The sequence below is a fragment of the Trichomonas vaginalis genome, chromosome II, assembly GCF_026262505.1.
Source record: "Trichomonas vaginalis G3 chromosome II, whole genome shotgun sequence".
Classification (NCBI taxonomy): domain Eukaryota; phylum Parabasalia; order Trichomonadida; family Trichomonadidae; genus Trichomonas; species Trichomonas vaginalis.
The window spans coordinates 12,651,074-12,676,826 of NC_067204.1; the positions used below are offsets into that span (position 1 = coordinate 12,651,074).

A 25,753-nucleotide genomic window follows, 5' to 3' on the forward strand; every position below is an offset into this window, starting at 1 on the left:
AAGATACTTGCCAAACTGGGCAGAAAAATTTCTATCGAACTTACTCCAAGCAAAAATAACTTAGTCATTGCACCAACACAAGACCCATTCACTCTTACAGACGTAAAGGGAGCAAATCAAACGTCATTCGCCGACTTTTGCAAAGACAAAGTTGACTTAGACTTTGGTTTCTCAAACTTCAACACTGAAGTAAACTATTATTTCAATGCTGCTGGAACTGCTTGGGACCCAGTTAAGTTCACATGCGAAAAATTTGAATGCAAGAGAATAAAAGCAGACTTGCAGTCTATATGTTGGACCCAGATATTTCAAATGCTTTAGCTGCCAAATATATTGCAGTTCCACTTATGTTCCCTATACACCAAATATCTGTCAAAGACTTTGCAGGTGAAGTTGGAAACCAAAGAGTGCTGACCCAGGTGCAAGAACAGATATTGCTTTAACAACTGCAATGAAACATGCAGATACTATGTTTGTACTGTTCAGACGAACTATAAATGACTATTCTTGTTTCTACAACCCCGGTATTAAATATCATATAAACATAGATGGCAAATATTATCCAAGAGAAGAATATTCTACAGTTGAAGATATGAGGTCATACAACTTGACATTAGATGCTATGAACTTTAACAACAACTTCACAACAACCATTAACCCTGAAATGCAAAGTTCTATTATGCCATATGTGAAAGTATGGACTCATGCAGGAGGTCAAAAAACTCAATATACAAATAGAGACCGTTCAAACTTTTGGCTTGGCATTCCATTTGCTGACTCAGAAGACTTTATGGGTGGTATTTCAACTGTTGGTACAGTTCAAATACAATATACTGGTGACAGAGACGGTCCAGATGAATTGAAAGCAAAGAAGTTTACAAAACCAATAGCACTCTTCACGGAAGATGCTCTTTTGAAGATTCGTTCGATGAAACCTGCTGGGGCTCCTCAGATTGGCATAACGACAGCTTCCATCGAGCAGATTTTGGCAGCAGGTCAGTAAGTTGTTCTTGAACTGACTTCTCTCCGTCAAATATTGACAGTACGCCAGTTTTGACATAAAATTGTAAGATAAACTTACCTTTAGAAATATCTGTAAGTTTTGTTGTTATATTTTTGTCAACGTCAAGAACTTTCACCATTTCAGTTATACCAACTTTCTTTGCTTTATGAAAATATTTTGGTTCAGCAAAGACTGCTATTCTATAACATTTTCCATTGTTTGTATAAAGAACTATTCTGTCAATGTATTTGTATTGTTTGTGTGTGTAAACTTTGTTCTGCTTCAATTCGAAGAGATACTCAAATACGTCCATCTTTTTATTCTAAGTAAAATGTCATTTCCGAAAAATAGAAGCGTAAGTGTTTCAAAAGGTTTAATGGCGGTGGCAGATGTGAAGTTAAATTCACCAACTCAAACAAACAGTCAAAGTGTTGTTGTCAATGTCAAAGACAGAGATGTTGAAGTGGGGAAACCATACGAGGACGAAGATGGTATAACAATAGTTCCTGTAAAAGAACAACCAACATACCCTGAAGTTAGCAGAGAGTTAAGTTCTGTTGCAGATATTCGAAATGACTACCAACAACTTAAAGACAAACTTAAAACTCAGGAGAAGATTTGTCAAGCTTTAGGTATAATGTTAAACTTGGTCGAACACAACCCTGTAAAAGTGAACTCATATGTCATCGCACCTCATGAAGTTTTGAAAGAACTATTGAAACTTTTGACAGAGGCAGACGATATAAACATCAAAGAAATAGAACCCGACGTTAGTTGCTGTGGTGTTTCATATAATGTCATTGACAAGATATACGTTATGAAAGGAGGTGAAACGTTGAACTTAAAATATAGTTTCCCAGACGTCATAAAAATATTTGACGACCACAACATTTCATTAAAATTTAGTTGCTAAGTAAATGGCAGAAGACATAGTGGTTTATACTATTACGACTAAAAACCCTGAGTCATATAATTCTATAACAACAAACTTACAAAGTCCTCAAGGACGATATTGTAAACTAACTTTAAACACAATGACGACTAAAGCCTGTTTTGCTCTTTTGACACCAGAAGACTTTGTTGTTGTGAATGGTAAAAAATACTTCTTTGAAGATACTTACTCAGATATACCACCAACAGGTTTTGTTGACTTATTTAATACTTTAAGTACGGGTGTAACATGTGCTGCAACTAGAGCAGGTTTCATTATGTTTGGATGTCCGACTGAGTTTACTATAAACAATATGAGCTATAATACAAAACTTATATCTGGTTTTTACTACCAACAGTTTCCTATAACAGGAAAAGGTGTCATACAAGGAATGTCTGTTCCATTGACTTTAAGTACACCTATTTTATATATTGTTTCAAACTTAGGTTCAAAGTGTTATTCGAATGTCGACAGAAACTATTATGACCAAAAGATACTTATGCGTATAAACAACACATTCTCTGCTGGTTTGCCTATTGTTCATTCGAATGCAGAGTTTTCAGCTTTAGTAAACTCAAACACTTTAGCAAACATAAACTTAACCTTAGTTGACGCAAACTTTGTTCCTGTAAAACTTTTATGTCCTATGTATTTGTCAATGACGGCAGAAAGTTTCGAATTGGAAGATGCAACTGGTGAAAGTATTGTACTACAAGAACAACTTCAACAACAAATAGCTCAAGAACAACAAATGCAACAAATGGAACAAATGGAACAAATGCAACAACAAAGTCAAGAATAAAAAAAATATTTTTTTTTATTTTTATAAAAATGTACAGAATAGATGTTTCAGATTTTTATGACTTCCAAGCCTTCAGAAATATGTGTCCATTTAGAGACTATAACAAAGCAGTCGAGAATTTGAAACGTTTAGTCATTTATGTCGACTCTTCCCCAGAATGTTATGTTATGAAAGAATGGGATGTTGTCTTTAACAAACCAAGAGCAACAATAGTTTCAGAACAAGAATGTAGACAGAAACTTAAGAAAATAAAAGTCGTACAAGTTGGTATGAAGATGTTAGATGCTTGGGATATCTTATTGTCAAAGTTAGAAGATTTTTCAGTTCGTGGTATAAAGTTCTATACACCTTCTCCAAACTTCTATTCTATCTTCACTGGATATAAATACGAACAAGTAGAATGGAAAGAAAATGTTATAGAAGCTTGGTTAGACCATGTCAAAGAAATTATATGCAATGGAAACGAAAGAGTCTATGAGTATATCTTATGTTGGTTTGCAAACATCTTACAACATCCAAGTGCTAAAAATGAAACTGCTCTCATCATAATTGGAAAACAAGGAACTGGTAAGAACACTTTCTTTACAGATATCTTATGCAAACTGTTAGAGGGCTATTCGAATCCGAATATGACAAACTTAGAAAACATCTGTGGCAAGTTTAACTCCTCAATAGAGAATATGAAACTTATAGTTTGCAATGAACTTCAAAGTATAGATACAACAAAAGTTTTGAACTCAGATGCTTTGAAGAGTCTTATAACAGACAAAGTTGGAGTTGTTGAAAGAAAATATAAAGACCAAAGAGTTTGTGAAAATGTTGCAAACTTCGTCATGGTTTCAAACAACGCTGTTCCGATGAAGTTAGAAAGTTCTGACAGAAGATATGTAGTTGTCAGAACGTCAGATTCTCATATGCAAGATACAGAATATTTTGACGACTTAGCAGAAACTTTGACATCTGACTTTTACAACCACTTGTTCTCATATTTCATGACATTAGATATTTCTAAGTTCAATCCAAGACAAATTCCACATACCGAAGAGAGACAAACATTGTTAGAAGCAAACAAGAGTGTATATGAACTGTTCATAGATGAAACTGACTTTGAGTGTTTAGATGAAAGGTCATTGTACGATTCGTATAAACAGTATTGTCAAGAGTATGGTTATATGACAGCGTCTAAACGAACATTCTTGGCAAATGTCAAAAGTCTTTTAGACGTACAGAATGGTGTATATACAAAGAAAAATTTTTCTGAGTAAATTTTAAAAAAAAATATTTTTTTTATCCGATAGAAAAGATGGCAAAATTCATCTCAGTCAACAAGTACATGTCAGGACTTAAAGAAGAACTAGACCCATTCACATATTTGAATGTTTACTTCTACCATTTTGAAAAGTCTACATATGACAAAGTTTGGAACATCGAACCAGTTAAGTTTGCTATTGTGACTAAAAATGGTGCGAAATTTGAAGACTTAGACATAGAAGGTTTGTTAACAGTCAAAGAAAGTTTTGACAGAAGGTTTTCAAACCTTAAAGAAGGCAAAGCATACAAACTTGTTATACCTTATGAACCAAAGAAAGCAGACGACTATGAATATTATGAGTCTAAAGTTGTAGAAGTTCAAGGTAAATTGGGTAAAAAGATTTTAGAGTCTAAGCCGGTGTTTGCTCCTAAAGAGGAAGAGAACATTGACATTGACCCAGAAATGTTCTAAAAATAAAATTTTATTTTTACATGTCAAATTTCTTCTTCGGTGGAACTGGCTCTGGCTCTTTCTTCTCTTCTTCTACTTTCTTTTCTTTCTTTTCTCTCTTCTTCTTTTCTGGTGGAGTTATGTCAAACTTCTCAGAACCATATTTTTGTAAAAGTTCTTTGTCCTTTAATAGCTCTTCTATTCTGTTTTCTATTTCATCTTCAAGAACAGCGCATGTGTCTTCTTTGCATTCTAAGAAGTTTTGTTGGACTTCATCTCTCCAAGAGGCGTCATCTCTGTCAACAAGTCTGTCATTGACAAATTTTAAGACTGCTCTGCTTAATGTTTTATGGTTCTTGTCATATTCCCAGAAACAGAACTTTAGAACAAATTCACCTTTCTTGTTTACACTATGTAAGATTTTATGGTCTACAGATGTTTTGCTGTCGAAAAGCTTGTCTCGAATATAGATGGCGAAATCGCTAGACATTTTCTAAAAGATAAAAGTTTTAATTTTTCTAAAAATATGTTAGAAAAAAGTTTGCTGACATTGACAAGAAATTTGAGAATGTTTTAAACAAGAACAAGAGGAAGTTGGAAAATGCTCAGATAAAACCCATACATGACAAGTTCTTATTTGCTCAGAATGGTATAACAGGTCTAATTGCACCACCTGGGTCGGGTAAGACTTTCACTTATCTTAAAATGGCTGCACAACAACAAGAACTAGATGAGAAGAACCCATTCTATGAGTTAGTAGTCATTTGTAGTACTTCTGGTCAATTTGACCAAACCGTCAATTCGTTCAAAGATATTATAAAGAAGTCAAAACTAGTATGTATAAAAGATACTGAGTTGTTAGATTGGATAAAGAAGTACCAAAGAAGAGTTTTGAAGTACAATGCTATAAATGAGTATGTCAATTCGAAGTTTAAAGACCCAAATGAGGAAATGCAGAGAATATTAGAGAAGAAACACTTCAGAAACAAACAGAAAGAGATAGAATACATTTCGAAGAAATTGCAATCTTACGATTGGAAGACTTACCCTCACAGATGTCTTCTTATCTTAGATGATTTCGCCTCTCATCCTTTGTTAAAGAACAGAGAACAAGATATGTGTCGAATTCTTAAGAAGCTCAGACACTTTAACATCTCAGTTGTCATTTGTGTACAGACAGCCAAGAGTTTAAGTAAGGATGTAAAGAGAATACTTACTGATATTATACTTTTCCCCGGATTGTCCGAAGACGATTTCATGGAACTTATGAAAGAGTCCATGGCAGGTAAGTTTGACAGACATGAACTATGGGAGAAGTACAAAGTCATACAAGACCCTCATACTTCTTTCAGAATTCACATCTACGCGAACAAAGTTCAAATTGTGAGGGGTCAAGCGTAAAAAATGTAAGTGTTGAGTCTTAGTCTGTTGTGGTGCTGGGGCTGTCGGTTCTTCTGGCTTTGGAATGGACTCGGTTGGTGGTACGTCGGACATTCGTTTGTGTCCTGTCGGAAGGAAGAACTTTTCCTGTCGGAAGGAAGAACTTTTCCTGTTGGAAGGAAAAACTTTTCCTGTTGGAAGGAAAAACTTTTCCTGTTGGAAGGAAAAACTTTTCCTGTTGGAAGGAAAAATTTTTCCTGTTGGAAGGAAAAACTTTTCCTGTCGTTCGACCAAAAAGTTCTCAATTTTCGAAAATTTGAATGGTTTACGGACGGACAACTGGAAAAATTTTTCCTGTTGGAAGGAAAATTTTTTCCTGTCGGAAGGAAAATTTTTTCCTGTTGGAAGGAAGAGTTCTTCCAGTTGGAAGGAAAATTTTTTCCTGTTGGAAGGAAGAGTTCTTCCTGTTGGAAGGAAAATTTTTTCCTGTCGGAAGGAAGGACTCGGAATGCCAGAAGGACTCGGACAAGACAATTTACCTCATTGAGCTACCTGAGCCATCTGAAGTCAAGACCAAAAATAAACGCTTTACATGTATTTTTCAGCAACTTCGTCAAATAATTTTATAGCACTATCTATCTCATCTACTTCAAACGTTTCTTTACCTTTCGTGGGAGCACCATACCTTTTCTCAAAAACTTCAAGCAGTTCTGTTTCTGCAGCTCTCATATCGTTAACGAACACAACCTTAACTCTATTGACTGTACTGTCATATCTTTGAGTTATATTATATGTTCTTCCTATCTTATATCTCTTTGTATTGAAGTCCTTCGGTTTCTGAACGATGTAAAGTAAGCCCTCACTGCAACGTTCCGTATCGAATGAACCATATGTTATGAAATTATATCCAACAACTGGGTCAATCCATAACAAAACTATCGGTATAAGACTTTTGTCAATGAGATATGCTGTAGTTCCATAGAATCTTACCGATATCATAAGCTCAGGATTTCTTGTCAAAATTTTCTGAGTTGAAGCAATTCCAACCCAATGCCATGTTTTCTTTCCAGATGGAGATATAATGTCTGACAAAGAATATTTTTTGTATTTCTTTGAGTATCTTACGTTTAAATCACCTATTCTAACCACTTTGGTGTCATTGTCTATCTTTTTAACTGTTTCAAACTCAGTGTTTGTCATTTCCTGTTCTTACATACAAAATAAAAAAAAATATTTTAAAAAAACTAGCGTTATTTTATTTTTTCTATCTTGTATAAAAGATATGATTTCATAGAGTTTTTTTACGATTTTCATAGAGTTTTGGCGACCAGGGTTTTTCACCTACTCGCAATTTTTCACGATTTTCATAAGCGTAGTATATGGTAAACGCTATTTTTTTGACGAAGTGCAAAAGTTCTCTTCGTAAAAAAAATACAGTTATATCATGATTTCATCGTCATTTTCCAGCAAAAATATATTTTAGGTGGAACCAGGTCACCAGGTCACCAGGCCACCAGGTCACCAGGTCAACTAACATCTTTTTGAAAATGGTGACAACATGACATTTTGACAACAACACAGGAAATAGATTTCATCGTAAATGTTTTGTTGTTGTATTTCATCGTCAATGTTTTGTCAAGACTTCATCGTCAATGAGTGTAAATCAGGCAAAAATATATTTTAGGTGAAGAGGTGAGATCTCACCTGTTTTCTCACCTCTTTTTTCACCCCATATGTCCTTACTGAAAAAGTATGTGTTCCATATGTCATTTTACTCAGAATTCAATAAAAATATATTTTAGGTGAAGAGGTGAGATCTCACCTGTTTTCTCACCTCTTTTTTCACCTCTTTTTCACAAGCGTCTTACATGAATTGTACGATGTATATTTGAAATCCTAAACAGTTTTGTGGCTTCGATTTCCTCTGTCAGTACATCGAATGTTTAACAATGCCGAAAGTTTCTTTATATTTCTTCTTGACATCTGAAAGAAGGAAATCGTCAGCTGTTGGATAGTTTTTGTTCAGAAATGCTAACATGTCCATTTTATCTTCTGCTGGTTTCTCTGCTTCTTTCTTTAAGTCAGCATAGTCGTTTCGCATACGTTCTATCTCTTTGACGGAGTAGTTATATTTCCTCATTGCTGCTTTACATTTTGAACATTGTGGGTTCATTTTTGCGTTATATTCTGAAACCTTACCTGCAAGTATGACTAAGGCGTCAATGGTTTTCTTTAACTCAAAAGTTGCGGTTTTATCTGTTGGTTCCATACCTTACCTCTTCTATCTTCATCTCTTATCTGCCATACACATTCAGCAACTAACGAAAAAAGTTGTCGTAGGTCTTAAACTCCCCAGATTTATATATGTCAGAGATGTTCTTATATAACATGTCGCAGTCTTTGTCCATGACTTTGTGGTTGCAATGAAATCCAAGGAATTCATAGTTTACCTTACGTATGAACTTCTTAATTTCAACTGAGTCAGTTGCTTTGACTTCTATTTCATCGAATTCTGGAATAGTGAGCTTTGTTGTTGGATTTCAGGAAGTTTAGGTAGATGGTCAATAATATCCTGCATTTCATAAAGATATTCTTCATTTGTTTCATCTTTCGCAGTGCAATCTAAATCTCCTTGGAGAAGTTCTTGCTTTATCTTCTGGATTTTTGTTTCGAAAGTATATGAAGAAGGAATGAAGCTTTTCATCTCTACTAACATTGAAGTTGGGTTCATGACTAACGAGTTTGGTGCTGTTGTTGCTAACATGTTCTTACAATAAAAATAAAAAATATTTTTTTTAAAAAACTAACTTTATTTTTTATTTCGGGAAAATTCATGAAAATTCAACGGGTGAAAAAACAGGTGAAAAAACGGGTGAGATCTCACCTCTTCACCTAAAATATATTTTTGCCGAGTTCAGCAACAAATTCAAGAGTTTTGTGTGTTTTCTACGATGTTGTCAAAATGTCATGTTGTCACACTTTTTAAAAGAAGTTAAAATGACCTGGTGACCTGGTGACCTGGTGACCTGGTTCCACCTAAAAAAACATCTACCCTAAAATATATTTTCTATCTTAAGGAAATTCATGAAAATTCAAGAGGGTGAGAAAAGAGGTGAGAAAAGAGGTGAGATCTCACCTCTTCACCTAAAATATATTTTTCAATACTTTTTCAGCACTTTTCCGTAGTTGTATATGAAAGACAATTCGAGATAAAAGTCATAGTACAGTGGTATTATATGCTGCACACCGTTTGTTGTGAACCAAACTTGAAAGTCAGAGAAACTGTTACTAGGTGGTTCGTAGAATTTAGAAGCAAAGTCATAAAAGTCCTTACCAATACAAAGAAAACTGTTGTTGCTTGAACTGAAACTTGCATGACACATAACATTTTGAGGGTCAAACACGTTTCTATAAACTGTCAAATCTGCTGGTGGAAGTATAAAATTAAATGGACCATCTGGTGGTAATGGTTCGTTCTGGTTTAGTAACCGAAGAAATTGTGCCCAAGAACGCTTGTCTACTCCCCAATATAAAAACTCTGTATCTCTTGGAGGGTTAATTTCAATCTTTTGAAATGAAACGGTGGAATTCATCTTGTTATATTCTAGTTTCAGATAGTACGTTCCATTTAGTAAAGAGTGGTATTTTTCCTGAAATTCCCAGTAGTATTTGTTTATTTGAGTTTGGAAGTCATTTAGAGTTTTCTCAAGACTTTCGTCTGAGCGAATTGTAAAGATTTTCATTTTATCAAATTTTTCTATTAGACCATCAGAACCTTTGTACTGACCATGAAAATATACTGCGAACATGAAGGCGTTAGTTCTATTTGAAAACAAAACTCTTCTAAATCCTATTGCCTTTGCATCTGAAGGACTTTGAAGCCAACGAACTGGATAGTCAAACCTGTAAGAACGGGATGAAATTTCTTCATCTGATATAGTCCTACCGGCATTTGTGAAGATATAGTCTAACGGTTTTGTATCTGCTACTTTTGTTCTTTGTTTTTCAACCTGAAGCATTTAATATATGTAAAAATATACTGTTTTAAAAAATGTTTTATTTCATGCAATGTTTTATTTCTGTGCCGTCTTCAAGTATGCCCCAGTACTTACGCTTGGAGAGGACATGAACTTCGGAAAATACCTTGTCTAGCTTAAAACAGCCCATCTTTTCACCGACCATTCCCATTTCAATGAGTTTGTTGTATCCTTCTTCGTTCGTCATGAGTGCGTCAATGTTCTCATAGTAAACCTTCACTTTGGATTTGACTTCCGAGAAGAACTCATTGTAGTTGTCAAGTACTGCCTTTGCGAACTGAGGGTAAGACCAATGTTCGACAATAGGTTTTAATGTGGTTACTAAGCCACTTTGACCTTGAGTGAATTCGTACTTCAAAACAAAAGGAGAAAACCTTTCAACAAAGTTGTCGACCTTCTCATAATGTTTACTCTTCATCTCTTGAGGTTTCTTAATGGAATATCCCCATGTCGAATTCATAAGCAATTTGAGTGTCATTGCAAGTTTGGGGTTTGAAGCTTTCCTAATATCATACAGTTGTTGTATGACTTTTCCAACTGTATAGTTCCTTCCCGGGAACTCACCATCTTCGTTTGGAATTCCAGTTGGAATATATTGGACAAACCTCATGTACGCAGCGTTAAGGTCGACATAGTATATTTTTTCGTATGAGTCGAACTTGTCGCAACCTATTGGCCCAGTTTTTGGAAATTCAAGTGAGTCTCTTATCTTCTGAGAAACTTCTCCTGTTATCTCATAAACATCGTCAAAGCAACCTGTTTCATATAAAACCTTCTGACCCAACTCAGAAGCTCTCCAATACAATTTGACGTCGATTGGATGTCTCAATGGAAGTTTGTTTATAGCATCTTGAAGTTCTTGCAACCTCATTGGAAGTTCTTCTGGTTCAGGTTGGTATCCGAACAATCCAACTCCTTGTGGAATTGTGTACTTCTTTTGTACTAGAACTTTGTCTGGAACAACTTTTGGTCTTGCTAACAATGAAAAGTTTGTTTCGTCTTTTGGTACAAAAGTTTCTGTCAGCTTGTCATCTGGAATTGGTTCCAACAAACCTTTCTCGAAAAGAATGTTTACAGCTCTGACAATGTTGCACTTGCCTTTTCCGAACAATGGGTTTGTAAGACTTTCGTTCAACATGAAGTGGTTGTGGACAATTACAATCTTCAACCATGGTAAGTCTTTGTCAACAACATAGTCGTCATGTGAAAAACCTTTCTCAGTCGGAATGTTGACTCGGATATTGACATTTGCCAACGGTGCAATTTTTGCCAATTGACCTCTGAGAATGTACCTTGTCTTCACACATGACTCAAGATACTTCATCTTCTCATCTGTAACAAGACCAGAGTTCCTGAGACATGTAAGAATGCAAGGTTCGTTGACAATTGTTTCAATTGAATTGTAAATTCCATACCTTGTCAAGTCAATGTCAGACTTATTTATGAAGGGGAAGTATCCAGCATGTTGTCTGACTGCTTGAGGGTTAGGTTGGTACCATTCGAACTTGACACTTGCAATTCCTTCAATTGCATTCAAAATATCCGAGTCGGAGTCAACCATTTGTTCTCTCTTTGTAGTCTTGAAAGCGTCAAGAAGTTTTGCGGCTGTTTGTTCATTGCCATATGCATAGTAAATGTGACCGTCCAAATCTGTTATGGTCAATCTGAGATTGTGTCCTTTCTTATTTCCGTCTTGAATTGCAGCAAGTACACCCATGAGGCCTTCTTTGTTCTTTCCTTCGTCAAAGTTTACTGTAAAGGTTCGACCAGATGTAATTTGACTTCTAACTTCACGGTACTTCTCATATGCATATCTTGTTCTTTCCATGGGAGCATGACCATCCTCTGCACTACCTTTTTTCCTTCTCAAAGGATGCAATTGTTCGTCATGTTTCCAGTAGAATCTGGTAAAACCGTCGTGTCCTTCAACTTGAGGCTCAGTAACATCGAAAGGTATGTCCATAAGTCGCTCTTCTTCTAACCTCTCTAATCTGTTTGGATAGTTTGCGCGTGCTGTTTCTAAGTCCATTTCGTAGGTCAGACCAGCAAGTTTGTCATAGACTTTTATGGGTCTTCCCTTCCTATATTTAAACTTCTTTGAAACTCTCCAACCATATCTTTCTAACTCTGCTTTTATTCTAGCAGACCTTCTGTCCATTCTATACAAGAGCATTTTTATAAAAATAAAAAATATATACTGTTTTAAAAACGTTTTAAAAATGTTTTAAAATGGTATGCCATATAGCTTCTTGAATTTGTTAAGAAGTATTTTAACGTATTTTCCATCTGTATCTCTAGCGTTTACATAAGCATAGCCTTCCTTAGTAAAATATACTTGTAATTTCCTATAGTTTACGCCGGTATAAAAGTAGAAAGAGTCTTGTTCTTCGCTATAGTAGTAAAACTCAAACGTATGCTTACCATAGTCTCTAATTTCAATTGTTTCATCTTCTAGTTCGTCGACAAATTCGAATACAATATCTCCAAATTTGCTTATGTTCTTACTGTTTTCAGAACAAGTGACCCAACGCAAGTTTTCAAGTCTATTGTCGTTTCTTATACGGTTTATATGGTCTACACACGGTAAATTGTTAGGGTTCGGTATAAAATGAGTTGCAATGACGACATGTTTAAGATAGCGTTTTCCACTCATCCTCATAATAGCATATCCGTCATTTCCCTCCCATTCGCTTAAAACTCTTTTTGTCTTTTTCTTCCTTATTTCAAATGACTCACAACAGTGAATTTCATATTTCTCATCTAACAAACAAGTTTCCCAACGGTCTTCTCCAACAAACTCAGCGTACATTTCAAATAAAATAAAAAAATGTTTTTTTTAAAAAAAATGTTTTTTTCCTTTACTTAACATAACCACCTGCTGCCATAAGTCTTTGACGCCAACCCATACCAGCTAATGAAGGTTGACTTGGTTTAGTTTCCAAACTAAACTTTGGTTTTGGTTTATCTTCAGTTTTTGGTTTCTCTTCTTCTATTGGTTTTTCGTCACTTTTCGGTTCTGCTGACTTTACTTCACTTGCAGGAACAGTTGTGTCGTCAACATCTTCATAAATATCATATGCCATTTGTTTTTGTTTTCCTTTCAACTTTTTGTGTTTGTTGTAAAGTTTAGAATATTTCGACTCTAAGTCAATGAGATGTTCTATAATGAACTGTTGGTCAGTGAAGTAAACTTTTCCATCTGTTGTCTCATAAACTCCTTCAGACTTCAATATTTTATTTGTGAGAGTCTGTTTCTTTTTTGAGATACTAGCCGTTCCATTTCTATGAAAAGTGACTTTATAGTTGGGGGTTGTATTTCCAGACCTGGCACTTTCTATTATTGAATTTTTCTCTTCATCTGTAAGTTCTTTGACAGGTTTGACAATGGTTCTGAACTTTTTGTTTGTGGTGTCAAATCTACCGTTTCAACTTCTTCGGTCATTTTCATCTCAGTAAAAAATTTAGTTTGGTTTGTTTTCAACTGGTTGTTGAGGTTTTTTAAGTCGGTCTAAAACTTCCTGAGGTATAGGAAGAACTTGACAAACACGTGTTGTGTAACTGCTGGAAGTCGACAAATCCATCTTGAACCCATTTGTCTCAATGCTGTATTGTTCATTTCATCTCAGTAAAAAACTTTACATTCCCCGTTTGAGGCGGTTGAGGTTGGTTATTGTTTACCCATTGTTGTGCATGGTTATATCCTCTGTTAAAGAATCTTTCACCTTGGTCCATATAGTGTCCTGCTTGGTTATAGTAGTCATTTGCTTTGTTATAGTAGTTTCCTGCTTGTGTTCTTACATTGTCCATCCATCCTTGAACTTTTCCTCTTGTTTCAGGATTTGGAATAAGATTTGTTGCATCTCGTGCTACATCCAACTTTCTGTACAGTTTGTATAATAGGTTGTGCTTCTCTTTAAGTATACCTAATGTACTCAAAATCTTCCTTCCAACTCCAAATACACCTCTGGCTATTGTTCCCACTGCGGGTAAAAATCTAGATGCGACTCCTGCTAATGCGCCAAATAAACCCATTTCTTATGGGTTAAAAAATGACGAATCCAAACAAGGACCCTATGTTTCTAAGGCAACAAAGAAAGCACTCATGGTAAAAATCTTTAGTTCAACACCAAATGCTTGGTTTATGGATATCTTGGAAAACATTCCGAGAGTTAGAACAGATGGACCACATACTGGCTAATATTTGTTGGTCAAAACACAAGATACTGTGAAGCCATACCATTACAGTCCAAAAATATTTTAGATGTGAAAACTGCTTTGACAATATTCGTTGACAAATACCATCCAACAAAACTGACATCTGACTATGAAAGTTCTTTCAAATCAGACGATATTAAAAACTATCTGCGTTCAAAAATGTAAACCAATATTTCATTGTCGACCAAAACCATTCTGCTCTTGGTGTCATTGACGGTTGTATAAAAATGTTAAGAGACTTAAACCAACCACAAGGTGGTGAGGTAGATGAAATGTCATATGACGACAATATAGACACTTCTCCATGGCAAAGATGAGACAAGTTTTAAATATTTACAATAGCCGTAAACAAAAAGGTTTGGGAAACCACTCCCCCGAAGAAATGAAAAACAACCCTGACTTAGAGAAAGACTATATATTTAACAATTTAGTCAAAAGAGACAAACAAGAAAGAATGCCGGGCTTCAAACTTCAGAAAGGAGATAAGGTAAAAATAGAAATACCTAAACGCGACCCATATGAAAATACTATTGACTATGACAACAACAAGTACCCGACAGGTACTCACATTCGTGTTCGTAAAATAGAAGAAGTATACAAGAGAATATTATGAAGTTTTAGGCAAACATGGCAAAATGTACAGACTGCAAGCAGAAGATAAAACGACTATTGTCAGACCTCGTTTCAAACTTGTTAAGGTTCAAGGTGGTATACTTTCAAAGACAGTTCCTAACAAATATAAGACAACTCTGACGAATATGCTAAAGAAGTTGAAAATGACGACTAAGCAATTCTATACCATGCACAAACTGTCATGTAAGGTGGCATGTATTTTTTACCTCGTCCCGTTGTTTGCGTATACCCTGAAACGCGATGTGTATGGTTTCCTCCTCCTCAGTGTTACTCCAGTAACAATCTATAGCAAACTTAACGTTGTCTTTAACATCATATCCTTTACCTTTTGTCATTGCTGACCAATCCCAATATCTATGCTTATGCCAACCTGCTTGAGATGTACTTAAATCTACGTAGTGACTGTGTGCAGGTAAGTTTTCACCTGAAATCGTTTTACTTCCACTGTTTCCTTTGAAGAGTTTGCACAATACAAAAACCTTTCGAGTATTTGTTCCCATGCACCAACACCAAACATTGCTTGAGGACCTCTTTCATCCATAGATGTATAAATAGAACTACTGGGTTCATTAAATCAAACATATGAGATATTTAGGATTGTCTCTTTTTGAACTTAAGATATAGTGCAACTATTTCAGGTTTCTTCTGGTTTGTGTCAGAATATTTTTTATAATATAATCTTATGTTTTCAGGGTAGGTAAAGTCTTGACTATAATATTTATTCTGTCATCTTCATAGTATATATTCTCGTTTTTTCTATTGCATTATATCTTTTATATCTATAATATTCTAAATATAATGTTTGCTTTTTTGGGTCTACATGTGGTGTTTTGTCGTCATCTCCATACTTATAATAATATGGTGCTGGAGATGGGTCAGGCAATGTCATATCTGCCATTTCATAAACTCTTAAATATTTCTTTTGTTCGTCTCCATATAAGTTTAAGTAGCAGTTGTTGTCTAATGGAACTTTAACTTGTGTACCATCGTTCTTTATATAGCTTACATACATTTCATTGTTATTTTTCGGAATGAGTTTATACCGTATACCATTTTTTAAGGAATGTACAAACTCCCATCTAAAATATTTGTTTTCTTCATTGACAGAAAAGTCACCAACCATAGTTTCAATATTTTTTGTTGTTCAACTAAACTTTGGTATATTTCATTGACATATGTTTTATCTGCTTTCTTTTCAAGGCTAACGTTTAAGTCTGTTATTTCAGAAGATGTATGTGTATGTCCAACGTCACTTTTCCTGTTTAAGGTTTCTTGTAAGTTTGTAATATTTGCAATGGTATGTGTATGTCCAACGTCACTTTTCCTGTTTAAGGTTTCTTGTAAGTTTGTAATATTTGCAATGGTATGTGTATGTCCAACGGCACTTTTCCTGTTTAAGGTTTCTTGTAAGTTTGCAATATTTGCAATGGTATGTGTATGAGTCTTTTTAGAATATTCGTTTTCAGCTCTTGTCACTTCACTTGACATTTTATTGTCAACATATGTTTTGTCCGCTAGTTCAGGATGAGTATGTTCTTTCGTTGCATAAGCTTTGTTAGCTCTTTCTTCTTCTTTTGCTATTGCATCGTCTACATACTCTTTGTCAGCTTTGTTGTCAACACTGCTTTCAAAAGAAGTTCATCTATAGGTTTCTCGTTTAAGGTTCGTTTGTTGGATTTATACAAACAGTATGGTTCTTGTTGTCTTGAAACAGAAACTCATCTGTCATTGGGTTTAATGTCAGTTTTAAGCTTCCTTCTTTCAATGACTCAGATATCTTAGAATAGTTGAAAAGTTTTTGTTGTGTTCTTATTTAGAGCTTGTATAATGAGGTTGTCGGTTGTGTTGTATTTCTCATAGACGCTGTTTCATTTGACATTTTTTATTCTAGATAAAATATGCTTTCAATAGAAAAAGAAAATTCAAGAGTTGCTACAACTAAACCATTAGATGAACTTTTACGAATGTCGGTCAAAAGTTTGAGACAGAGACCGTAAAGCATGAAGGCTATCGTTTTGACTACCCGTTAAGATGGTTAAGAGACCCATCCGTCACAAAAGCTATTGGCTTTCGTAGAATGAAGTTCATTTCAGAAGCCATACATGGTTTCCCATTTACGGTCGGTTTGAAGTTCGATACTATAACAAAGAAAAACGTACGTATGAGAAATTTGAAACAGGGGAAAACTTTTACAAGGAATTTGCTTGTAAACTTAGAAACAACTCTTCAAGCTTTTCAAGAAAAATAAACGATATCTATCTCGAATATGCAAACCAGTATACATTGACGAAGGAGAGTACCATCTCGATATTATATATGACAGGAAAAATGCAACTGTTTAAAATCAATAAAATAGAAGACCTTGGAGAAAACGTTTATATTTCTACAAAATATAACAACTTGGCATGGCATAGATTTTTGAGGATGTTAAATCAGCCTGCATGGTATCCAGTACAAACCCGGACTATTATGAAGTCGAAAACCCTAATGGAACATATGAAAATGTTTTCGACTCAGATGCTATTATAGTTCATGCTTCATTTTCTGGTGCACAAAACTCTTTTTTGCTTGGCAAATGACTTTTACGAAAAAACCTAAAGCTATATGAACCACGAGTGGAAGTATTTCAGACTTTCAAGTATGGTTTACAACAGATGGAAGAAAGAGAATAGTTCCATTATACCATGCGTTTTACTTAGAACTTAGTTTTCATATACAACTACTATCGAACGGTAAAAATATAATTTTTTAATATGGTTGAGGTGTTGGATTTGGTTGCCAACTAGACTGTGGTGCAGGTTCAGGCTGTTGTATAACAGGAGCTTGTTCTTCTGGTTCAGGGTCTTTAGGTATAATACCAACAAACTGACCTACTCTTTTACCAATATTTTTGACTCCGTTCCAAATTCCTCTTCCGACAGATTTTATTCCATTCCATATACCTCTTCCAACATTTCGAAAGAAGTTTCCTATTCTTCCAAAGAAACCCATTTTACTATATGTAAAAATCTAATGTCCACCTAGTCTCTTACGTTTCCTGTTGAGTTCCATAGCATTCTTTAACTGGAGCTCATACATTCTATTTCTCCTCTGGTAGAAAACATACTCTGGGTCAACTCCTGTGTTCGCGTCATCTGCATAGAGTTGTTTATATCCCACTTCAGGGTTTGTATAAAACTCTTTCCATCTCATATTTGCATACCATGGTGGCAAACCTAACGCAGCGTCATTTGACATGGCAGTTTGCATTTGTACATCTGTTGGCACTTGACCATAGTTTGCCATTGCAGTTTGTATTCTAACTTCATTTGGAATATTCTCTGGGTTTGGTTGTCCGGGTTGCTGTGCATTCGCTAAGTTCTGTGCGTCCATTTAATATTAGATAAAAATATCTCTTACGAGTACATATACTGAACATTTGCAGGCATCGGTTCATCTTCATATTCTCTGTACTTTTCTGCCACGTCAAAGAAATAGATGACACAATGGAAAAAACCTAAAACAAGTAGTCCTATTTCAAACCACATTTACCTACCAATAAAATTTCTTTGTTGTGACACTTTTTCCGGTTTATAGGACCTCTCTCATATTCTATCTTGTCATATCTAAACTCATAGTCATGTATGTCCTCTAACCATCTCATAACGGTTTCCAAACCACTTTTATCGGATGTAAAGTAAAAGCATGGATGGTTATGTAAAACGTCTAAAGTTTCTAAAGAGTCTCTCAAAGTCCAGTCTACTTGGTATTGAAAATCCCATGTGTTATAGAACGGCGGGTCCACTATAAAGAAAACATTTTCCTTGTCTTTATATTTTTCATACAACTCTGTCCAATGACATCTCACAAACTCTATACCCTCAATATATTTTTCTATGTCCTCTTTGAAAACATTTGTATAGTTAAAATATAAAACTTTTGACATAAGTGTTTCAATGTCATGAACTCTTATAGCACCACTATATAATAGTCTAGCAGATATACTATCCCAGTCAATATACTCTGCTTTTTTCAAAACCTCTCTCACAATATCTTTCTTATCTAATGGTATACTTTCCATCTTACCTATAGGTATCTTTTCTTTCAACTCACTCAATATTTTGTTTGTGTCTGGTATATGTTTGAGACGGTTCATATAGTTGTCGAAGTCATTGCATATAATCTTTGAGTCTGGGAATACGGTATGGCACAGATGGGATATATAGAAACTTCCACCGAACAAATCTACAAATGTTAGACCATTTGGTAGTTTCTTAAGTTCTCTCAATAGAATATCTTTACATCTACTCTTATTTCCAAAGAAGGGTAACGGTGGTTTTGTAAAATTCATTTTATATATATAATAAAAATGTTTTTTCCTGAAAAGTGACAGAAAAGTGACGAAACATGAAAAACATATATAATTTGTGAAAAGCGACACATTATATAATGTTTTCGACCCAGAAGAAGGCTTCTTCCCAGAAGCAATGGAGGAGGAAGAAGAGTCCTCCGAATTCACACCAGAAGACTAACAATTTTCCGAATAAAAACTTCATTTATACTAAACATCTTCGGGGCTAGAGGGCACGAAGTGCCTGGAAGCCCCACTCACCTGACCTATACATATATAAATATATACATATATAAATATATACATATATAAATATATACATATATAAATATATACATATATAAATATATACATATATAATATATACATATATAAATATATACATATATAAATATATACATATATAAATATATACATATATAAATATATACATATATAAATATATACATATATAAATATATACATATATAAATATATACATATATAAATATATACATATATAAATATATACATATATAAATATATACATATATAAATATATACATATATAAATATATACATATATAAATATATACATATATAAATATATACATATATAAATATATACATATATAAATATATACATATATAAATATATACATATATAAATATATACATATATAAATATATACATATATAAATATATATACATATATAAATATATACATATATAAATATATACATATATAAATATATACATATATAAATATACATATATATAAATATATAAATAACAAAATACAATCAAAAAATAGTGTTTGGAAATTTAATGTTAAGTGTCACTTTTTCTAGTGTCACTTTTTCGTAAATTCTACCACACTCCACTTGGAAATAAAACAACTTCTTACAGAAGCTAATATAGATGTTGCAAAGCATTACGCAACAAACAAAAAAGCACTCGCTGACATCCTCAATGACTATAATGGTGCAATAAGTTATGATAGAATTAATGAGTTCATAAAGCCGCAACGCGGCGAGGACGAAGTCCATGCAAGAGCATTTCCTTTAAATGACGTTGCTATTGACTTATATCATAGACGTTCAGTACCTCATGAAGTAAGAAGAGAAATGTTTGACATAACAAATGCGAACGTTGGTGAAACAAGAAGAAGAGACGACACACTGAAACAACAGAGAAGAGAGATGTTTAAGAGCGCTATAGAACAAGTTCGCAAAGCTAACGATGTCATTCGTTCCATTGACGACAAACCAAAAGAAGGTGAGAGATGGTTAAAGAAAGATGAAGAGAATAGGAAGAGAAATGTGAAGTCAGGCAATAGACTCATTGACTTTAACATCGAAGCTTTAGATGAACCAAACAGAGACTACTTACACAAACATTTCGGTAAGGTTTTCATGAGACTCTTAGAGAAAATTAAAATAAACTCACAACAGAGATGGATGGTATGTTATAAACTTGGTGGAAAGTATGAATGTTCTACGTTAAACCTCAATAATATTGGAACATTACTACATCAGCTCTTGAAGGAGAACTTTATATCAGAGATAGAAGCAAATGCTGCAGGTATTGTTGAAATGCACTATGACTTCTTCTTGACAAACATAAAGAATCTTACCGAAATAAAGATGTATGATTTAACAGAATATGAAGGCTTAACGATGTTAGATGTAAAGAAAGGCAAACCAAAAAAGAGACCATATAGAGATGAAAGCACACTGACAAATGACCAGAAAGCCATTTTGGAAGCTCTTAAGCAAACAGGAAACCCAGCACTTATAGAAAGCTTTTGGAAAGATTGTAATGCATGAAAATTCGGTTCAATTCATTTTTGACACTTTACATATATCATATTGCAAAAAAGTTTTTAAAATATGATGTATGAATAAGAGTATGATTGGTATAGATTTGGGTTGTATAAATGTGATTGAACAATTGTTAATGGAAAGTTCAAAAACTTGGGTGCAATCAGAACTGATTGCACCCAAGTTTTTGAACTTTGTATAAGGAATTGTTGGCTATGATGTACTGATCATGAATCAGTACATCATAGCCAACAATTCCTTCCCAAACAACCCGAAATTTGTCCGAATAGTTTAACATTCAGACAAAGTTTCCCGCTGTCAGAGAGGGAATGGAAGGGTAAGAGGTATACATTATGAATATATACCTCTTACCCTTCCATTCCCTCGAGAAAGTTCAAAAACTTGGGTGCAATCAGAACTGATTGCACCCAAGTTTTTGAACTTTGTATAAGGAATTGTTGGCTATGATGTACTGATCATGAATCAGTACATCATAGCCAACAATTCCTTCCCAAACAACCCGAAATTTGTCTGATTCCACACTAATTTTATTAATTTATCTAAACTTTTATCCTCGTCTACAATTTAATCATCAATAATTATCTCTTGTTCTATTTCACTATTATATATATATATATATTTATATGATTTGATTTAAAAAAAATAAATAAATTAATTAATAAATCATTTACTCAAATATATCAAAAGTTTTATTTTTATATATAAAGATAACTACTTTTAAAAAAAATACCCTATATATTTTTGCCATGTAAACTATTTTTGCCATGTAAACTTGTCACTTTTGTTAGAAGTGAAGTGAACCGAATTTTCATGCACAACAGCTTTTGGAAAGATAATGGTGAAAAGAAGTTTTATAAAAAGAGAAGCGGTCAGTTCTGGAAGTATCTTTGCACATTACCTATAAATCTTGAGCGCTACCAAATCTTCAATGAACTGAACAAAAGAACTGCAACACTTATGACAGAAGACAATTGTTTCGTTTATGCTTGCATTCAGGCTGGAGTAGATGAAGAAACTATTGACCACATGAGAGAAGTCATTCGTGTTAGAGACTTTCCTCAAAGTAAAGTACAAGAAATTTCTGACGCAACAGGTATAGCATTTAATGTTACCATTGGTTATTTCAATGACTCAAGACATAATGAAATAAAGAGATACATACCAAAAGAATGTGAAACTGTTCGAACTATTGACTTACTTCTTGTTGAAGACCACTACATGCTAAACGAAAGATTACCAATGACAACATATTTCATTCGCAACTATATAGAAATCTTGAAGGAGTGTGGTGGAATGAACATTGAGAAACAGATGAAGATTTATACAAAGAGAGAGAACAAATATGTAGTTCGTTATGATAGAACAACACCGTTATGGGATGTTATGAAAACATTGTGGGAGTGCAAATATTTCGAACCTATTTCTTATGGAGAACTTTTCACATATACGACTGACTTATATAAACAGAACCTTGCACCATTTAAAGATTTGACATATGCTCCAAAGTATTGTGTACAACTGAAGAAGAAAGCCGAGTCAAAGAAGTAAATAAAAATATAAGTGCAAGTTCATTCCTGAGCACGTTTTCTTTGCTGACTTTGAGTGCAGTACCGATGGCTTTCATAAAGCTTTTAACATCTGTTATGACAGTGAAGATGGTTCAGTGAGTGAAAGCATTTGGGGTCAGAACTGTGCAACAGAATTTTTGGAGCGACTTCCTGACAAGAGTTTAATATATTTCCATAACCTCAGTTATGACATAAACTTCATCTTAAGACACATGACAGAAGTGAAAGGAACTCCCATCATTAAAGGTTCACGAACAATGCAAATAACTGGCTTATATAAAGGAAGGGCAATTATTATAAAAGACTCTTACAGTGTTATAAATAAGAAACTTAAACTATTTCCTGCTATGTTTAACTTACAAACAGGACCGAAAGAAGTATTTCCATACAACTACTACAGCAGTGTTTTGTTAGCAAATGACAACAGAACTGGTGTCATTTCTAAAGCATGTAAGTTTGTAAAAGATATTGATACATTCATGAAAAACATAGATTCCATCAAAGGTTGTAGAATAGATGAGAACCACTTTGACTTAGAAAAGTATAGCACATTTTATTGCAAACAAGATGTAAGAATTTTAAGAGAAGGTTTTGTTAAGTTCCGCAATGACATATTGAAAGAATTTGATTTAAACGTATATGACTACGTTAGTATTTGTTCAATTGCTAACAAATTGTTTGAGAACAGAGTGTACTTCCCGAATGGAAATTTATATGACCTCTCAAATAAACCAAGAGAATTTATTTCACGCTGTATTCAAGGTGGAAGATGTATGCTGTCAGATAACATGAAACAAAAGAGCGAAAAGAAACTCATTGCTGATTTCGACGCTGTTTCATTATATCCATCAGCTATAGCAAGACTTTATACTTTAGAAGGTATTCCAAAGGTTATGAAGAAAGAAATGTTAAGCACAGAGTATCTCATGAGACATTTATTCGATGACGACCAAAAGGAACCCATTGGTGAAAAGTTTATGTCTGGCTTCTTTGTTCTCATTAAGATAACAGAGATTGGAATACATAGACACTTTCCTTTAATAGTTTGTGATCCTGAACTAAATCCAGAACTTAACGTTCCAGAAGTTCAAACACTTGCTGTTTAATGTATGTTGACCATATAACATTACAAGACCTCATAAAATATCAAGGTGTCAAATGTGAAGTGTTGCAAGGATATTATTACGATGGAAACAGAGATATTAGAATAAGAGATGAAGTAAAGAAGTTGTTTGAGTTAAGGTTAAAGTATAAGAAAGAAGGAAATCCTTTGCAAGAAAATATAAAGCTCATTCTGAACAGTATTTTATGGCAAAACTATTCTATCTCCTATTGAGTCAAAAATAACCATAGTAAATGACAAAGATGCTATAAGATATGCCATCAGAAACTACAACCATATAGTGAAGTTCGAAGGTTTGGATGGTTCAGATAAAACTATTTTCAAGCTAACGAAAAGCATTTGCAGACACTTTAACTTCTGTCCACTTGGTGTTAACATTCTGTCTATGTCGAAGAGAATAATGTGTGAAGTATTCTGTACTGCTGAGGACTTAGGAATGGACATCTTTTATAGCGATACGGACAGTATGCATCTCTACAATGAAGATATCCCTCGTTTAGCTGAAGAGTTTGAGAAACGTTATGGAAGAGTTCTCATTGGTAAAAACCTTGGTCAATTTCATAGCGACTTTGCAGAAATCACACCTGGAAAACACAAGTTTAGCATACAAGTCAATATTTTGTGGAAAGAAGACTTACATAGACTTACTCACGAATGATTTAAATGAAGTTGCATTTTGCAGAATGAAAGGCGTGAAGCAAGATGTTATTGCTTTAACCGCTAATGAAATGTTTCCTGACTCTGTTCAGTGTTTCTATGATGAAGATAAAGGTTTAATGGTTCCGCAAGGAACATATGACAAAGACTCTGAGTTCAGTTTAATGAAACTTTACAAAGCACTTTATGACGGTCAAGAGATTGGATTTGACTTATGTAAGTCATGTCAACCTTGCTTTGAAGAGAAGTTTAACTTCTCAATAACGACTAAAACAAGCTTTATTCGTAAGTTGAAGTTCTGAGGTCATTTATTTTTGTCAGCAATGAGGTCATTCGTGATAAAAATAAGCCCATGTGGTCATTTACAATACTGCGATGGTAGAGTTTAAGAGTTGTGCTTCAATGTAGAGACAGTCCTTATGGTCTAGAGGTAGCAAAACAGGTGCTTTATGGTCATGAGTGGAGAACATGTCTATCCAAAACTCACGATTGAAGCCAGTTAATTTATAGTATTTAGGGTTAGGAAGTGGTGAAGTTCTTGTATGACCAATGAACTCATTTTCAACTCCCTTACTTAAGTTTGAATATAATATAGCTTGCTTTCTATCCCAAATACCTGGAAATCTAATTTCGGAAAATTCATTTTCCTCGGAAGCATTGCATCATAATTGAAAACATTCTTGAAATCATCACTTGGTTCAGAGATTTGAAATCTTATACGTAATGGATTTTTTTTCTTTTTAGCTACTTCATTGAATGTGAGAATACAATGAATTGACAGTCATGAGTTCCATCAGCATTTTCATTAAATTCATAATGAAAGTCTATAAGTTGTGGCTGACTACCTTCTTCTTTCAGTTGTGCAAGAAACTCACGTAAAGGCTGTAAAGTTTGTACTTCAATGTTAAACTTTTCTCGAACATTTCATTAAATGAAATCATACATTGTTGCAATGTTGTATCGTCTTTAAAGTATTTGTATATGTGAATGTTTTGGGCGCTTAAAGACTGTTCGTCATTTTCTATCTCGACTTGAAGTATAAAGTCAACCTTTCTGAAAGCACGTGTTATATACATAGATGTTATGCCAATGTACTTCTCTTCATTTATGTTCACAATCCAGTCTGTTGGAAACTTAAACGTTACTCTGTTCCCTTTATTTTGACGTCAGGGTTTTCACTACTGAACGCAACAGATAAAGGTATTTGTCTATACATTTAATTCGGATAAAAATAAACCATTTACTCTTTCTTTGCTTCAGCTTCTTTAGCTTTTGCTTCAGCTTCTTCTCTAGCTTTCTTCGCCAGTAGTCTTGGGTTCTTTTGTCTTCCAGCAGCTAATGCAGCAAGTTGTTTTTCACTAAGTTTTCTCTTTGGTCTCTCTGGCTTTTGTTCTTGTTTTTGTTCCTTCAGTTCGGATAAAATTTGCTCACGAATTTCTTTCTTCAATGCTTCAACATCTATGACCCCTTGGGTCTTGTCCGTAGGGCTTGTCTGAGTCATTTGACTGCAGATAAAAACACAAATTAAAAACTTTAACCGATGTAAAA

The 25,753-nt window shown here is 34.2% G+C and overlaps 12 protein-coding genes and 6 pseudogenes across 18 annotated transcripts, besides 5 other annotated features; 7 read left to right on the forward strand and 11 right to left on the reverse strand.

Annotated features, from left to right (window-relative positions):
• Positions 1 to 25,753: part of a mobile genetic element that runs on past both edges of the window.
• Positions 288 to 14,961: a mobile genetic element.
• Positions 1,921 to 2,736, forward strand: TVAGG3_0534170 (uncharacterized protein; the record flags this gene model as incomplete). Its single annotated transcript, XM_051237712.1, has 1 exon — positions 1,921 to 2,736. One exon carries the CDS (start codon positions 1,921 to 1,923, stop codon positions 2,734 to 2,736), a length of 816 nt encoding a protein of 271 aa, XP_051095536.1.
• TVAGG3_0534180 (uncharacterized protein) lies at positions 2,766 to 4,001 on the forward strand (the record flags this gene model as incomplete). Its single annotated transcript, XM_051237713.1, has 1 exon — positions 2,766 to 4,001. One exon carries the CDS (start codon positions 2,766 to 2,768, stop codon positions 3,999 to 4,001), a length of 1,236 nt encoding a protein of 411 aa, XP_051095537.1.
• On the forward strand, positions 4,040 to 4,459 carry TVAGG3_0534190 (protein of unknown function, DUF4108 family; the record flags this gene model as incomplete). Its single annotated transcript, XM_051237714.1, has 1 exon — positions 4,040 to 4,459. One exon carries the CDS (start codon positions 4,040 to 4,042, stop codon positions 4,457 to 4,459), a length of 420 nt encoding a protein of 139 aa, XP_051095538.1.
• Positions 4,476 to 4,928, reverse strand: TVAGG3_0534200 (uncharacterized protein; the record flags this gene model as incomplete). The annotated part of the gene is made up of 1 exon (XM_051237715.1): positions 4,476 to 4,928. One exon carries the CDS (start codon positions 4,926 to 4,928, stop codon positions 4,476 to 4,478), a length of 453 nt encoding a protein of 150 aa, XP_051095539.1.
• Positions 5,144 to 5,839, forward strand: TVAGG3_0534210 (protein of unknown function, DUF4106 family; the record flags this gene model as incomplete). The annotated part of the gene is made up of 1 exon (XM_051237716.1): positions 5,144 to 5,839. The coding sequence occupies one exon, from the start codon at positions 5,144 to 5,146 to the stop codon at positions 5,837 to 5,839; it is 696 nt and encodes a 231-aa protein (XP_051095540.1).
• On the reverse strand, positions 6,407 to 6,817 carry TVAGG3_0534220 (organellar and viral DNA polymerase type B; the record flags this gene model as incomplete). The annotated part of the gene is made up of 1 exon (XM_051237717.1): positions 6,407 to 6,817. The coding sequence occupies one exon, from the start codon at positions 6,815 to 6,817 to the stop codon at positions 6,407 to 6,409; it is 411 nt and encodes a 136-aa protein (XP_051095541.1).
• On the reverse strand, positions 7,672 to 7,991 carry TVAGG3_0534230 (annotated as a pseudogene). Its single transcript has one exon. A coding segment is annotated over exon 1 (320 nt).
• On the reverse strand, positions 8,038 to 8,582 carry TVAGG3_0534240 (annotated as a pseudogene). Its single transcript has one exon. A coding segment is annotated over exon 1 (545 nt).
• Positions 8,977 to 9,561, reverse strand: TVAGG3_0534250 (uncharacterized protein; the record flags this gene model as incomplete). Its single annotated transcript, XM_051237718.1, has 1 exon — positions 8,977 to 9,561. The coding sequence occupies one exon, from the start codon at positions 9,559 to 9,561 to the stop codon at positions 8,977 to 8,979; it is 585 nt and encodes a 194-aa protein (XP_051095542.1).
• On the reverse strand, positions 9,979 to 11,179 carry TVAGG3_0534260 (DNA/RNA polymerases family; the record flags this gene model as incomplete). Its single annotated transcript, XM_051237719.1, has 1 exon — positions 9,979 to 11,179. A coding segment is annotated over one exon (1,201 nt), but the record flags the coding sequence as incomplete, so codon positions are not given.
• Positions 12,080 to 12,664, reverse strand: TVAGG3_0534270 (His-Me finger endonucleases family; the record flags this gene model as incomplete). Its single annotated transcript, XM_051237720.1, has 1 exon — positions 12,080 to 12,664. The coding sequence occupies one exon, from the start codon at positions 12,662 to 12,664 to the stop codon at positions 12,080 to 12,082; it is 585 nt and encodes a 194-aa protein (XP_051095544.1).
• On the forward strand, positions 13,905 to 14,683 carry TVAGG3_0534280 (annotated as a pseudogene). Its single transcript has one exon. A coding segment is annotated over exon 1 (779 nt).
• TVAGG3_0534290 lies at positions 14,854 to 15,244 on the reverse strand (annotated as a pseudogene). Its single transcript has one exon. A coding segment is annotated over exon 1 (391 nt).
• On the reverse strand, positions 15,446 to 16,432 carry TVAGG3_0534300 (annotated as a pseudogene). The gene has a single exon. A coding segment is annotated over exon 1 (987 nt).
• On the reverse strand, positions 17,713 to 17,895 carry TVAGG3_0534310 (uncharacterized protein; the record flags this gene model as incomplete). Its single annotated transcript, XM_051237721.1, has 1 exon — positions 17,713 to 17,895. One exon carries the CDS (start codon positions 17,893 to 17,895, stop codon positions 17,713 to 17,715), a length of 183 nt encoding a protein of 60 aa, XP_051095545.1.
• Positions 19,847 to 19,885: a mobile genetic element.
• Positions 19,895 to 25,753: part of a mobile genetic element that runs on past the window's edge.
• Positions 20,962 to 21,371: a mobile genetic element.
• TVAGG3_0534350 lies at positions 21,668 to 22,409 on the forward strand (annotated as a pseudogene). Its single transcript has one exon. A coding segment is annotated over exon 1 (742 nt).
• TVAGG3_0534360 (organellar and viral DNA polymerase type B) lies at positions 24,232 to 24,507 on the forward strand (the record flags this gene model as incomplete). Its single annotated transcript, XM_051237722.1, has 1 exon — positions 24,232 to 24,507. One exon carries the CDS (start codon positions 24,232 to 24,234, stop codon positions 24,505 to 24,507), a length of 276 nt encoding a protein of 91 aa, XP_051095546.1.
• On the reverse strand, positions 25,446 to 25,706 carry TVAGG3_0534370 (uncharacterized protein; the record flags this gene model as incomplete). Its single annotated transcript, XM_051237723.1, has 1 exon — positions 25,446 to 25,706. The coding sequence occupies one exon, from the start codon at positions 25,704 to 25,706 to the stop codon at positions 25,446 to 25,448; it is 261 nt and encodes an 86-aa protein (XP_051095547.1).